Below are 12044 nucleotides of genomic sequence, written 5' to 3'. Positions count from 1 at the left end.
TCAGACATCGTGAACTTAATTTGCAATAGTTAAATACCAGAGACAGGACAAGAGGCACAGACATTGTGATTAATAACACTTAGATTAATACCAGGGAGGGATGACCATAACAGTAAATAATTAGTCCAGTGACAAGGAATTTGAAAGTTTATAGTCTGTAAATTGCTGTTAGGGGTCAACACCAGGCCAGCATGCTACCTCTGCTCTGGGTTTATCATATCTCATAATCTCCACTGGTGTAAAAAATCCCTCTGAGATTCATACCATTTCTGATAGTATCAAGGGTGGTTATAAACGTTTAATTCTTCTGTGACATTGGGACTTAAAATTGCCCTTAACTATAATAATTCTCATATGTTGTATGTTGTGTCTGTGACTAGAAAAGTGCTGGCAAAAAAGGTAATTCTGTTCTTTTCTCTTTAATCGTGTGACCTGAGGAAGGACACTGAGAGATCCGAAAGCTCGCTGTAACATCATGTATTTTTGTTAGTCATTAAAAGGTATCATATTTACAAGATTACTTGGTTTCTCTTACTGAGAATAATCAAACTCCAGTGCTCACATCAGAGTCTGGTGCTTTGTGTGGTCATCTATTTATCATGAGTCCAATTAAAGTTGCAGTAACATTAGCACTGATGTCGTTCTTTAATTATGGGGATAAAACATGGTTTGGGGTTCCTGTCCTCCTCACTTCCTGGTAGCTTCTTCCTAACCACTCTATTCATTTCAATGGGGCTGCAGGAAATAGTGGAGTGCTTAGTACTGCTGTCTGTAGCAGTCCTGTTGAAAATGGGTGGCTGAGTGGTGAAATGGAGACATTTTTATATAACTAAACTGGTTAAATTGTTTTTGTTGTATAGGCAAACACAAACTTCAAGAACTGCTATCACCATTAAGAGATGTATTTAAGTAAGGTGTTGGGTGGAGATACGACTCATATAATCTAATAAAGGCACCAGGAGTCAGGAAGCAGAAGGAAATAGATTTTAGTGAAAGTAGGGAGACATTAGCCAAGTAAAATAGCGTGTGGTCAGGTGAAAAAACAAGGTTAACTGGCTGTAGTTTTGCCAGTCAAATGTGGAAACGGAAAAGTTTTCCACTCATGTTATCAGGTCAGCAGAGGACTTGCATATAGTAATGAGTTGCACTGAATCTCAAAAGTATATTAAACCTCTAAAATCCTACAGTAAATGGATTGTTTCTAATAGGAAAGTTGCACATACATCGGTAAGGTAGCGGAATATGAGATGGGGAAAGGAACGGATTACAGGAAAGAATATGTTTAGAAGAAAATAACAAACTTTTAGTTTAATTAATAAAAAAATCATGTTAAGAGATATACATGCTGTATTCCCTTTCAAAAGTTGTAAAGAAATTGAAAAGAAATGGTTGCTTTCTTCTAGAAACAGGGTCACAGCTAACTAAGGTTGTGTCTGGTAATACAGCTCAGCTCCATTGAAGTCCATAGGGTGGAGCTGCAATCTCACACGGAACCTACAGCCAGGTAGGACACTGTTTTAGGAAGACAGTCATTTTCTGTTCTAATCATGTACATCATGTTTACATTTTAAAGACCTTAATAAATTAAATTAAACACTCTCCTTAAAAAAAATGGCAAACTGTGTAACCCCTTAGGGTCTCAGCATATTTTGGCATTAAGAATAGAGATGAGCGAACGTGTTCTTAACGAACACTTACGCACCCAGACACCGGCTTATCCGAGGACTTCAGTGTCCGCGCGTAAGTATTCGGCCGGCGCCGGGCGGCGGGGGGAGGTGCGGCGGCGCGGGCGGCAGCAGCGGGGAACAGGGGGGAGCCCTCTCTCTCTCCCTCTCCCCCCCACTCCCCGCCGCACCCCCCCGCGCTGCCACGGCGACCCCCGAACTTTTTTCGCCCGAGCACGGAATTGCTCGCAAAGTTCGGTGCTCGGGTGAAAAGGGGCGGAGCCGAACACGTTCGCTCATCTCTAATTAAGAACCATGGTAATATATTCATTTATACAGTGCTGAATTCAGAGGGCCATTGGCATCAGAGGCATTGACTTCACCCCCACTGACTTCTATGGGGAATGTTGATGTGCGAATACATAGAAAAATAGTGCATGTTCCTTTTTTTTTTGTACTACTGAAATGTATTTGCAAAATACGGAAATGTGAATGAACACATTAAAATCAATGGGTTCTATTGTCTGCGTATTGTGCGGTCAAATACATCCATGTGAAACTGGCTTTAGATTCCATGATTGTTATTGGCCTTGGTATCTAACAGGTTAAACAGCTGAAATCAGAAGCTGTGCACATGTCCTCATCATATCAGAGCTGCATGGCATGGACCCATGTAGGCTGACATGGCTCACAGGTCATCAACATTTTAGTCCTGGAAGACCCCTTTGATTTGTAATCATGACATTAGACAACCAAAGGTATTATTGCAGGATACAAAATATATTGCTATATAGTACAGCTGAGAATGCACTTATTAAGCCATGGTTAAAAAGTAGGCCCTTTTATCGAAAATCCTGAAAGAGTTAGCTTAGACATAGCAAGCCACTATGCATACATATATTAAAGATTACAAAATGAGCTACTAGTTTGGTATGATGAGAAAGCACCATCGGTCCCATACAAATAAAATAGTATAAATCCCTTCGGCCTCCAATCACAGACATTTTTGTACAGCGTTTAGCGCTGCTTTTTCAACACAGAGCTAAACACTGTACAAGGCTCCCATTCACTTCAATGGGGCTGCTCACACAAGGCTGGAAAACGCAGTGTCTTCAATGCTGCGCTTTGACAGCGCTGTATGTTGTATTTTTGGCAGTTTTCTGCCCTGTTTTGCCCATTGAAATGAATGGGCAGTGGTTTCAGCGCTGCCAAAAATGCAGAACAATCGCACTTTTGGCAGCGCTAAACGCCCTAGCTGCACTGCCTGATTAAAAAACAAAATCAATACTCACCTTACAGGTGATGTCACTGTCCCCGGCGGTGCTCTCATGACATGTCAGCCAGCAGGGGAACTTTTTTTCTGGTGACAGGGATTTGAATTCCCCGCCTCCAACAAGAGAGTGCTTTGAATGGCTGAAGGCCGCTGATTGACAGCCCACTCACCCAATAACAGCCGGCGCTGGATGCGTCCAATCACAGTCATTCATTCATTGAATGGCTGTGATTGGAAACATCCAGTGCTGGCTCTGATTGGCTCAGACAGCTGTCACTCAGTGGCGCTTAGCCAATCAGAGCAATCGGCCGGCTTCACAAGGTCCCAACAGCGGCGCTGGGGACAGCGACTTCACCAGCTAGGTGAGTATTGATTGTCTTTCTTTTATCAGCAGCCTTGGCTGTGCTTTCAGGTGTGCTGAAAATGCAGCCAAAACGCTGGCATAACGCATTCCTGCGCAGGTAAAAGCGGGCAGAATCTGCAGTAAACGCAGCATTGAAAAACGCTGTATTTCTGCAAACGCCTGTGTGAGGGAGGCCTTAAGGTTACTTCCCACGGGATGGAATGAGTCCTTGTGGATTTTTCTGCATTGCAATGTTATACCTATGGGGCTTGAATTCTGCACCTGTTAAAATCCACAGATCTTTACTACAAAACTGGGAGATTCAATTCCACAATCCAAAATCTTTCTGCTGCAGAATTAAGGACATCATGCGGAATTGTTGTTGCGGATTTATAACATACAGCAGATGTAGTTAACGGATTAAAGTCTATGGGAAAAATGCAATAAATCCTGCAATACGTTCCGCAGTTAAAAATGCAAAAAGGTCTGCGCTGTGTCCTGCAGACAATTCTGCTCGTGTGAAAGGTCCTTTAGTTGAATAACATTTTTTTTAGCTCCTTGAGGCCGCCTTCATGCGGGCAAGAAAATCACGCAAAATTTGCATTACAAATGGGGTCATACACATGAGCGTTGTTTTCTGGCATCGTACGGCGATGCAAGGCAGGGAGCAAATCCCAGCATGCTCCATTCTTGTGCGAGCTCTTGCATCGCATCCCCCATTGTTTTTAATGGGGCTGGTGGCAGCATCGCTAGGTGCACACAGGGCGATGCAAAGTTTTCCCTACAGAAAACAATGGGAGAAACTCTGCAATCCTCCACCACAACCTACAGCCGTGGTAGAGGATTGCTACTTTACCAAAGTGATGCGAGGCAAAATTGCATGTTGGTGAGTGCTATATCAGGCCATGTGAGGTCAGCCTAAGAATGGGTCATTCAGAAGGTGAAATTTCATTCCTATAACCAGTGCTAAAACCACATGAAAGGGTTAACCCATATTCAGAAAACATTATATGTTCTTGGAAGCTGCTTTTTGCAAATAAAATTTACAGTTATTGCAATTTATCAAAGTTTTTTATTGCTTCTTTTTTCTTTCTTTATAAAACTAGAAGAACACACATTAAACGTGTCGTAGAGTCTGACTGTTACCAATGTCGTTGACACTATTTTTCCTTAAAAAAAAAAATTGAAATTGCGCACATTTAAAAAATAACTGCTAACAAGATCTGCTAGCCATCGATGAACTGTATGATTTTTGAAAATGCTTCAGCAATCCCTGAAAACAATATTCAGAGAAGAAAGAACACTAGACACTTGTACAATATGTCACTACAGTAGCGGATTAGCTGCTGCACCTTATGCCAACAACTAGTGCCATGACACATTTAGGTTAACAAATTGCACTGGAGGAACACATCACATTCTTTTATTAGGCCTCTTTCACATGAACATCATTTTGACGCTAAGTAGGCACGCCAAAAAATCGTGTCCATTAGACACAATGATTTCCTATGGATTTCTTCAGGTGAATGATATTTTGATGCACCTAAAAAATCGCACCAAAAAAGATAGGACATAATCGCGTTATATCTATGCCAAAATTTCTTGATGCGCTAAAAAATAGGTCCTGTCCTCATATGCAGGAGGCTCCATAGATTCCTTTGGAAGTCTATACGAGCCATCCGAAAAAGGAAAGGAGAAGGAGTTAAGCAACGGCGAGCGCTGCTAAACACTGACAGGTGCCTCTCGATGAGACCTTTAAGAGTCATTAAAGTTGTTCTGCCGACAGAGGGATTTCGGGGCTGCGGTGACATAACGTGTGAATGAATAATAAAATCGCCTTTGTTCATGCGATTTTTGGCAGAGTAAGGGGGCCTACCCACTTGCGTTGCTGATTTTCGCGCGTGAAAAACACGGCGTTTTCGCACGTTTTTTGCGCGTTTTTCATGGCGTTTTTTGCGCATTTTTTGCAGCCCTCCATTGACAATCATGGGTGCATTAAGAGAAAAATAAGGAGACATATGCAACTGACAGTTCCTATGTGAAAAAACCCCACGAAACGGAAAAAAAACCCCAGATAGACAAGAACACATTCTATACTAATTGCTCTTGAGAAAAAACGCAAAACATCACAGGAAAAAAAATCACAAGTGGGTAGGCACCCTTAGGGTAGTTTCACATGGGTGATAAAAACACACAGTTTTGCGTGATGCGAGACTCAGTAAAAAAGCAGATTATCAAACCAGTGATTTACATTTGTTTCCTTCACATTTGTGATGTTTTCACCCATGAGACGTGGAGTGAAAAAATAAAAATCTCAGCATGTCCTATGTTTCTGCGTTTTGCGTTTTTTAAAATCTCCTATGGTTCCTCCTTTTTATCGCAACAAACATGCGTTGTGATGCGATTTTAACATTAGAAAATCCTATTGACTTTCGCGTTAAAAACACAAGATTTTCTTGCAGGATTTTAATGCTGGTGGCAGCGATGCGATATTATTATTATCAAGAAAAAGCATCACTGATGCTCAAAAATCGCAGGAACAAAGATGGGATTTTGCCACGATTTTCATGTGGCAAAATCGCGATTGGCCATATAAAAATAGCCTTAGTTGAAATTTTTTAGTGCGGCTCACTTTGCCGTGAAATTATGCTCATGTGAAAAAGGTCTTAGCATGCTCTGCACTTTAATTCAGTGCCTGTTTTAGGCTGCTTCTGACCTCAAGCAGTACCCAAATGCCCATATGGTTAGCATTTCCTGTATGACAGGATCACACATTTTGCATAATTACAGTTAATATAATTTACAGTTTCAGAAAGGTATGCTATTATCAGCATTGCCCTGTAATCTGAATTGCAAGGAAACATTAAAAATAGTGCAAAAGAGTTCGTAAAAATTCATGCAATTATATACATCTGTGCATCATAGTCTAAGTCACACTGAAGGTCAAAAAGATATTTTGTACTATTTATTAAATGGGAAACCAACAAAACAGGGATAGAAGCCTCTAGTTATCTGGTCACCAGGAGTCAAAATGAGCCTGATGGCACTTCATCGATACACCAAGGTTGTGATGTCTTGGCTTAGGATGACTCCATTGACTACCAAACAGGCATAGAAACCTCTAGTCATCTGGTCACCAGGAGTCAAAATGAGCCTGATGGCACTTCATCGATACACCAAGGTTGTGATGTCTTGGCTTATGATGACTCCGTTGACTTCCTTCACATTTTTTGTACAATATTTTACTTATTATTTACTTAGAAATAATAATTATAAAGACCTAGAAGACAGTATTGTCAAACAAGTATTTTCTTATAACATGGCAAAAAGATTTGATCAAACGTATTGTTGCTTAGAGGCCGAACTACTGGCTCTGCTTGGTTGCTTCTCTACTACAGCATGGGAACTGGTAGGCACAGGAGTGAAACTACTAGAGTAAGATTGTTTCCCAACATGCATTGCTATCTGTTTCTCTGTATTGAAGTTAGTCCAGTTGTCCTCATTCTGAATTTTGTAAGCCGGGTAGGAAATGTTTTCGCTCATTGGAAGGTACATGTAAGCTTTGTCATTAAAAGGAGCAGTAGCAGTCGTAGGGCATTGACCAGGGTAACCATCCTCTTCTTTTGGGTATCTTGTGTTTGAATTGTAAGGAGAATATTTTTTCAAGGTATGAAGCATACTCTTGAGAACTAGATGTATAAGTTCTAAAAGGTTGAGTAAAAGAGAAATAAGTGACACCACTAACATAAATATGATGAAAATAGTTTTCTCCATTGGTCTAGACACAAAACAATCCACTAGGTGAGGACATGGTTGTCTTTCACATACGTATATAGCAGGCATAACAAAACCATATAGGTACCACTGACCAAGCAGGAAGGCAGCTTCAAAAATACTTTTGAAAATGACACTTGTAACATATGTACACATCAAAGCCCCCCTGATTTTGATTCGGCCATCTTCTTGAATGCAGATTTTTAGTCGTTTCCTCTCTATGACTGCTATGGCTTGGTCCACTTGATGATCTTTGTCACTTATAGCTCTTAGTTCCTCCTCTTTTTGCTTGAGCTTCTCCTCCTTTCTAGACAGATAGATCACATGGCCCAGATAAAATAATGTTGGGCTGCTAACAAAAAGAAACTGAAGCACCCAAAATCGTACATGGGAGATTGGAAAGGCTTTGTCGTAACAAACATTCGGACACCCAGGTTGATCTGTATTGCAGACAAAATCTGATTGTTCATCTCCCCAAACAGATTCACCTGCAAGACCGAGAATCAAGATGCGAAAGATGAACAGCAATATTAGCCAGACCTTTCCAAGGCCAGTGGAGTGTTCTTGCACCTGGTCCAGCAACTTTTCAAGAAATTCCCAGTCCCCCATTGTACATTCGTCCTTTCCCTGTAAGAAAGAAGGATTAAATAATATTTTTCTATTTATGATTTATACTCTAATTCATAAATTACCTTTTTGAAAAATAAGTAGCCTTAATCTACATTTTTATAGTTTAAAAATTCAATAAAATGTATTTAATCCAGCACAGCCAAACCCAATTTGTGCTGGATTCTCAAATATTTTGGATTATCAGTCACTCACAGTTAAAGAGGTTGTGTCATTACACCAAAAAAATTCTAACAGCTGGGTCTGCTTCAGGACATAGCTAAGTGACTTCTACGGCCCCAGCACTGACTCCCAACATGTATGTCCAATAGTCAGGTGATCGTTGTGGCCAATTAGAGGCCGGAGCCTCATCGTGCGAACTCCTGGCATCAGTGCTCATAATCTAGGCACCAGCCATGATGCCTGGAGTTTGGAACAGTGACCTTGTGGCTTCTGATTAGCCTCAGCTATCGCCTGGATGTCCATGCTGGGAGCTGCTTAAGGCACAATGATCACAGGCAAGTCATATTCTGCATGTAGGAGCCCGCAGTGGAATCTGTCTCTGCCTGCGGGCGAGGACACCGCGTACATGACCGGCTCTTCTATTCTCTGGTCGCGGATGCGCGCATTTGCAATGCATTTTTTTCTTTTAACTCCTGCTTTACCGCGGAATTCATGGCTTGTCTGCAATTCAATTGTGGACTGGCCTTGGATCAGATGGCTTTCATTGACCTGAATGAAAGCCATCCATGCGGGATCTACACTGAAATGGAGCATGCTGCGATTTGATTTCCGCATCCAAAGATTCGCAAATCAAATCTGCATGCTTTAATTCAATTGTGGACGCACATGCTTCCCTATGGGTGGCTTGATATGCGGATGCCGCAGATCTAACTCGCTTGTGGACATTGGGCCTAACTGTGTCTCGGGGGCTGAAGACTGGTGCGTATACTCTCTTTTTTTATTTTATGAGAGCCTAAACAGTTAGAACTTTTGTTTACAATGACAAAACCCGTTTAATGATGAAAAAGAAGTAACTGCACAAAATTAGAAAAAGACATGTCTGATTCCCCCCCCCCCAAACAGTGCCATTCTTCTTTCTGGACCTAAAGGTTAACCTTATTTAATTAAAAATGCGCAAATGCAAGATAATTGCTACAAAACAAGTTTATAATTTCATAATTGTGACAAATAATGCCAAGAAATATGCTGACATTTTTTGTGAAACTACTATGTATGTGGCGCCCCTTAAAAATTGAATGTAGGCGTTTAAAGGTTTTTCTTATACCTACATATGAGGGATTTTTTTGTTGGATTTCCCTACAGTCAAGAATGGAATGTGTTGGCAGCTGTTTACTCAGCTGGGCATGTGTTTAAACACATGCTGGGCCCTGCAAACAACTCATGCAGGTCCTTTTACATGCAAAGGAAGATGATAAAGTGTTAATGGACATTAACACTTTATGCAAATACATCGCTAAATCTTTCAATCTTCTGGCAGTTTTAAAAATTATCTTTGGCTGTAAAAGGACCTTTAGACAGTAATTAGTTCCAAATGGGAAAGGCCTATGTTTCATATACAGTAAAGAGGCCCCTCAGGTTAATATCTTCAGCTAGGCTTAAGGCCCTTTTACACGGGACGATTATCGTTCTAGTTGTTCAAAACCCCTGCTCTCACGATGGGTTTTGAACGGTAATTGTCCCGTGTAAAAGCATGCAGAAACTGAATGACTGGATGAGTCCAGTCGTTCACTTTTAAGCAGCTTAAAATCCGAACGACACATCGTTCAGTGTAAACAGCAGCTGTTCAGTACTGAACGGCCACTGCTTACAGTGAATGAAGAGGGGTGGGGGAGAGCGTGGGGAGAAATCTCCTCCAGCTGCCCCACCTCCCTGCTGGTCATGCTGTGAGCGAGCCAGTGATACTCGCTCATGTGTAACAGCACGGGAGCGAGTATACATGGGGATGAGTGTCAGGCATCGTTTGCCCGACACTCGTCCTGTGTAAAAGGGCCTTTACAGTACCTCAGTCCAGCACTGTTGCAGGCTGAATTCTGTTGACAGAACAAGAGAGTAAGAATTTGATATCCCTACTAATATCTACTACTCGGCTCTATTTTAGAATCTTGGGTTTAAAGGGGTTATCTGACAATATTGGGCAAAGGCAGAGGCGTAACTTGAAGCTCCTGGGCCCCAATGCAAAACCTGGAATGGGGTCCCCAACTATAATGCTTTATTTATAGTACTGAGCCTTATGGGCCCCCCCAAGGCTCCTGGGCCCGGGTGTAACCGCATCCCCTGCATCCTCTATAGTTACGCCCCAGTGCTTGCTCTCAGTCGCTTTACTTTGTTTATAAGGCTGCAGTGGTGACAACAGGTTGGGAACACATGGCTGCTGTGGCTAATCAGTAGCCTCAGTGTTGGGGGTTGTAGCACTGGGGTGGCGGGAGATTTATTCATTAAGTAAAGCTTACTTTGTTATTTTGCATCACCCCGACCTCCGGCTGTATAACATGATGCCCGCAGCTCAGTCAGCATATTCAGATTGACAGGCTCCCTTTAAGATTGGTATTTTGGGAAACTCATCATTATATTTGTAAAGATAATTCATAATTATTTCCAAACTTTAAAATCATTGAATGAAATCCCTGTGCGTATTTGTATGTTCAACGCTATAGAAAAAATATTAATATTAGTGACATTTTTCCTGCTTTTGGTTTGGTGGTATAGCTTCTGTACATTTTCCAACAAAATAACTAATGTAGGCATACTAGTGTATTAAGTTAATATGCAACGAACATGCTGCGAGGGATACAGCAATATTATCCTGGGCATTTTGTCTACGTTTTTCATCTATGAGCAATCTAATGCAGAAATATTCGAAGTTTCGACGATGAAAAGGAAATTGAGTCATAGCCGTGTAGTTGTGCTCTTGTATTTCTGCATAATTTTCTCTCTCTCTTACCAGCACAGTGGTAGATAAGCTTTCCTTCACTTGGGGTAAACATTCACTTAACTGCCCTAACCCAGTATCTGAATGCCCTAGACAAAACAACATGGCCTTTTGTTGCCACCTGGCACCCAGCACTATGGTCATATCTCCTTCCAACCTCCCAGGTACACCCTAGCATAACAGACTACTTCCCCATTAATATTTACTGGTTATCTGTTGTATATGTCAGATCTATGTTTATATACAAAATGGAACAGATGACATTGAAGAGGAGAGGTATTAGGGATATGTGCTTATGGATTGTGGTAAGATTTTCAAACCAATTAAGTCTTTTTGTGTAATTCCAAATGCCATTTCGATCATGGTGAAACTGTAGACCAGAGACATATCTGGCACATGTAGTAGGTTGTGACCTAGCTTCAATGAGTACCTAAGTAAATAGTCCAATTGTTGCTACTCAGAAGTCAGATAAAACCACAATATATTTCCAATCCAGAACTGATCTTGAAAGTTCTAGCTTTGTACAATGCTAAACATTTAGTGAATGCATTCATAGCAAAAAAAAGCAGTAAGATGTATAGTGGTCTTATGTATGTTGTTTATTATTGATATATCACACATTCAATGCCTAGAAAAACTAGCTCTGGTTCTATCATTTTTTGCCTGGGGCATCCTTATCCAGTTCTCTCTTGGTAGCATGTAAGAGCATATGGGGCTTTGTGTAGTAAAGTTGTGATGTATAGTCTAATTTGGAGTGTAATTTGAAAACTTGGTTCTACTAAAGGATTAAATCCATCATCCCACATACCTTTTGCTAATAGCGTCATACAAAAAATTGTTTATGTAATTTTTTAAAATAAGGATTAAAGAATTCAAAATGATCCTAAAACAAAAACTAATTCTTTTTATGTTGTTATATACAATATTGTTGAATAAAAAGAATTATCCTTTTTAACTTGCTTCTTATTTTCTACATCACTATGTTACACATTTCTCTCCTAAGCTGTGAGCAGAACAAAATGCCAATCATCTCCTTCTTATACCGTAAGTTAATATTTAACCTACCTTATCAGTATAGGAGCTCTACCTATAAGATGCTAAGGACTTTGTTCTTGCATTCCAAGGAAAGTCCCCGTAACCAACTGTAGTGCAAGTCTTTCTTGATAGAGCCATATGAAGTTTGCAGTACCAGAGACTGTGAGATAAGAGAGCTGGACAGATGATGCCCTTGTTTGAAAACAGAAAAGATCTCAGAGGGAAAAAGAGGAAACTATGGGATGGACTAGAGGAGGTGCAGGATATTAGGGGTGTGCACAGATGAGAGCTTGCTAGTTTATGGATGGAAATTTGTTCTTAACATGTAACAGGCAAGAATTGTGTCCTGCAGATTGTAAGCGGATATAACAGAGATGTAAGGGTGGTTCCGTTCGG

At 40.9% G+C, this 12044-nt stretch overlaps 1 protein-coding gene across 1 annotated transcript; it reads right to left on the bottom strand.

Moving 5' to 3' along the window:
- Nucleotides 1-5745: 5745 nt before the first annotated feature.
- Nucleotides 5746-11829, bottom strand: LOC136575053 (gap junction alpha-4 protein-like). The gene is made up of 2 exons (XM_066575058.1): nucleotides 11679-11829; nucleotides 5746-7681 (listed from the first exon to the last, which is right to left on the bottom strand). Exon 2 carries the CDS (start codon nucleotides 7661-7663, stop codon nucleotides 6617-6619), a length of 1047 nt encoding a protein of 348 aa, XP_066431155.1. The 5' UTR covers nucleotides 7664-7681; nucleotides 11679-11829; the 3' UTR covers nucleotides 5746-6616.
- Between the last annotated feature and the right edge of the window lie 215 nt (nucleotides 11830-12044).

The sequence above is a fragment of the Eleutherodactylus coqui genome, chromosome 1 (assembly GCF_035609145.1).
Source record: "Eleutherodactylus coqui strain aEleCoq1 chromosome 1, aEleCoq1.hap1, whole genome shotgun sequence".
Lineage (NCBI taxonomy): Eukaryota > Metazoa > Chordata > Amphibia > Anura > Eleutherodactylidae > Eleutherodactylus > Eleutherodactylus coqui.
This window is presented reverse-complemented; position numbering and strand designations above follow the sequence as displayed.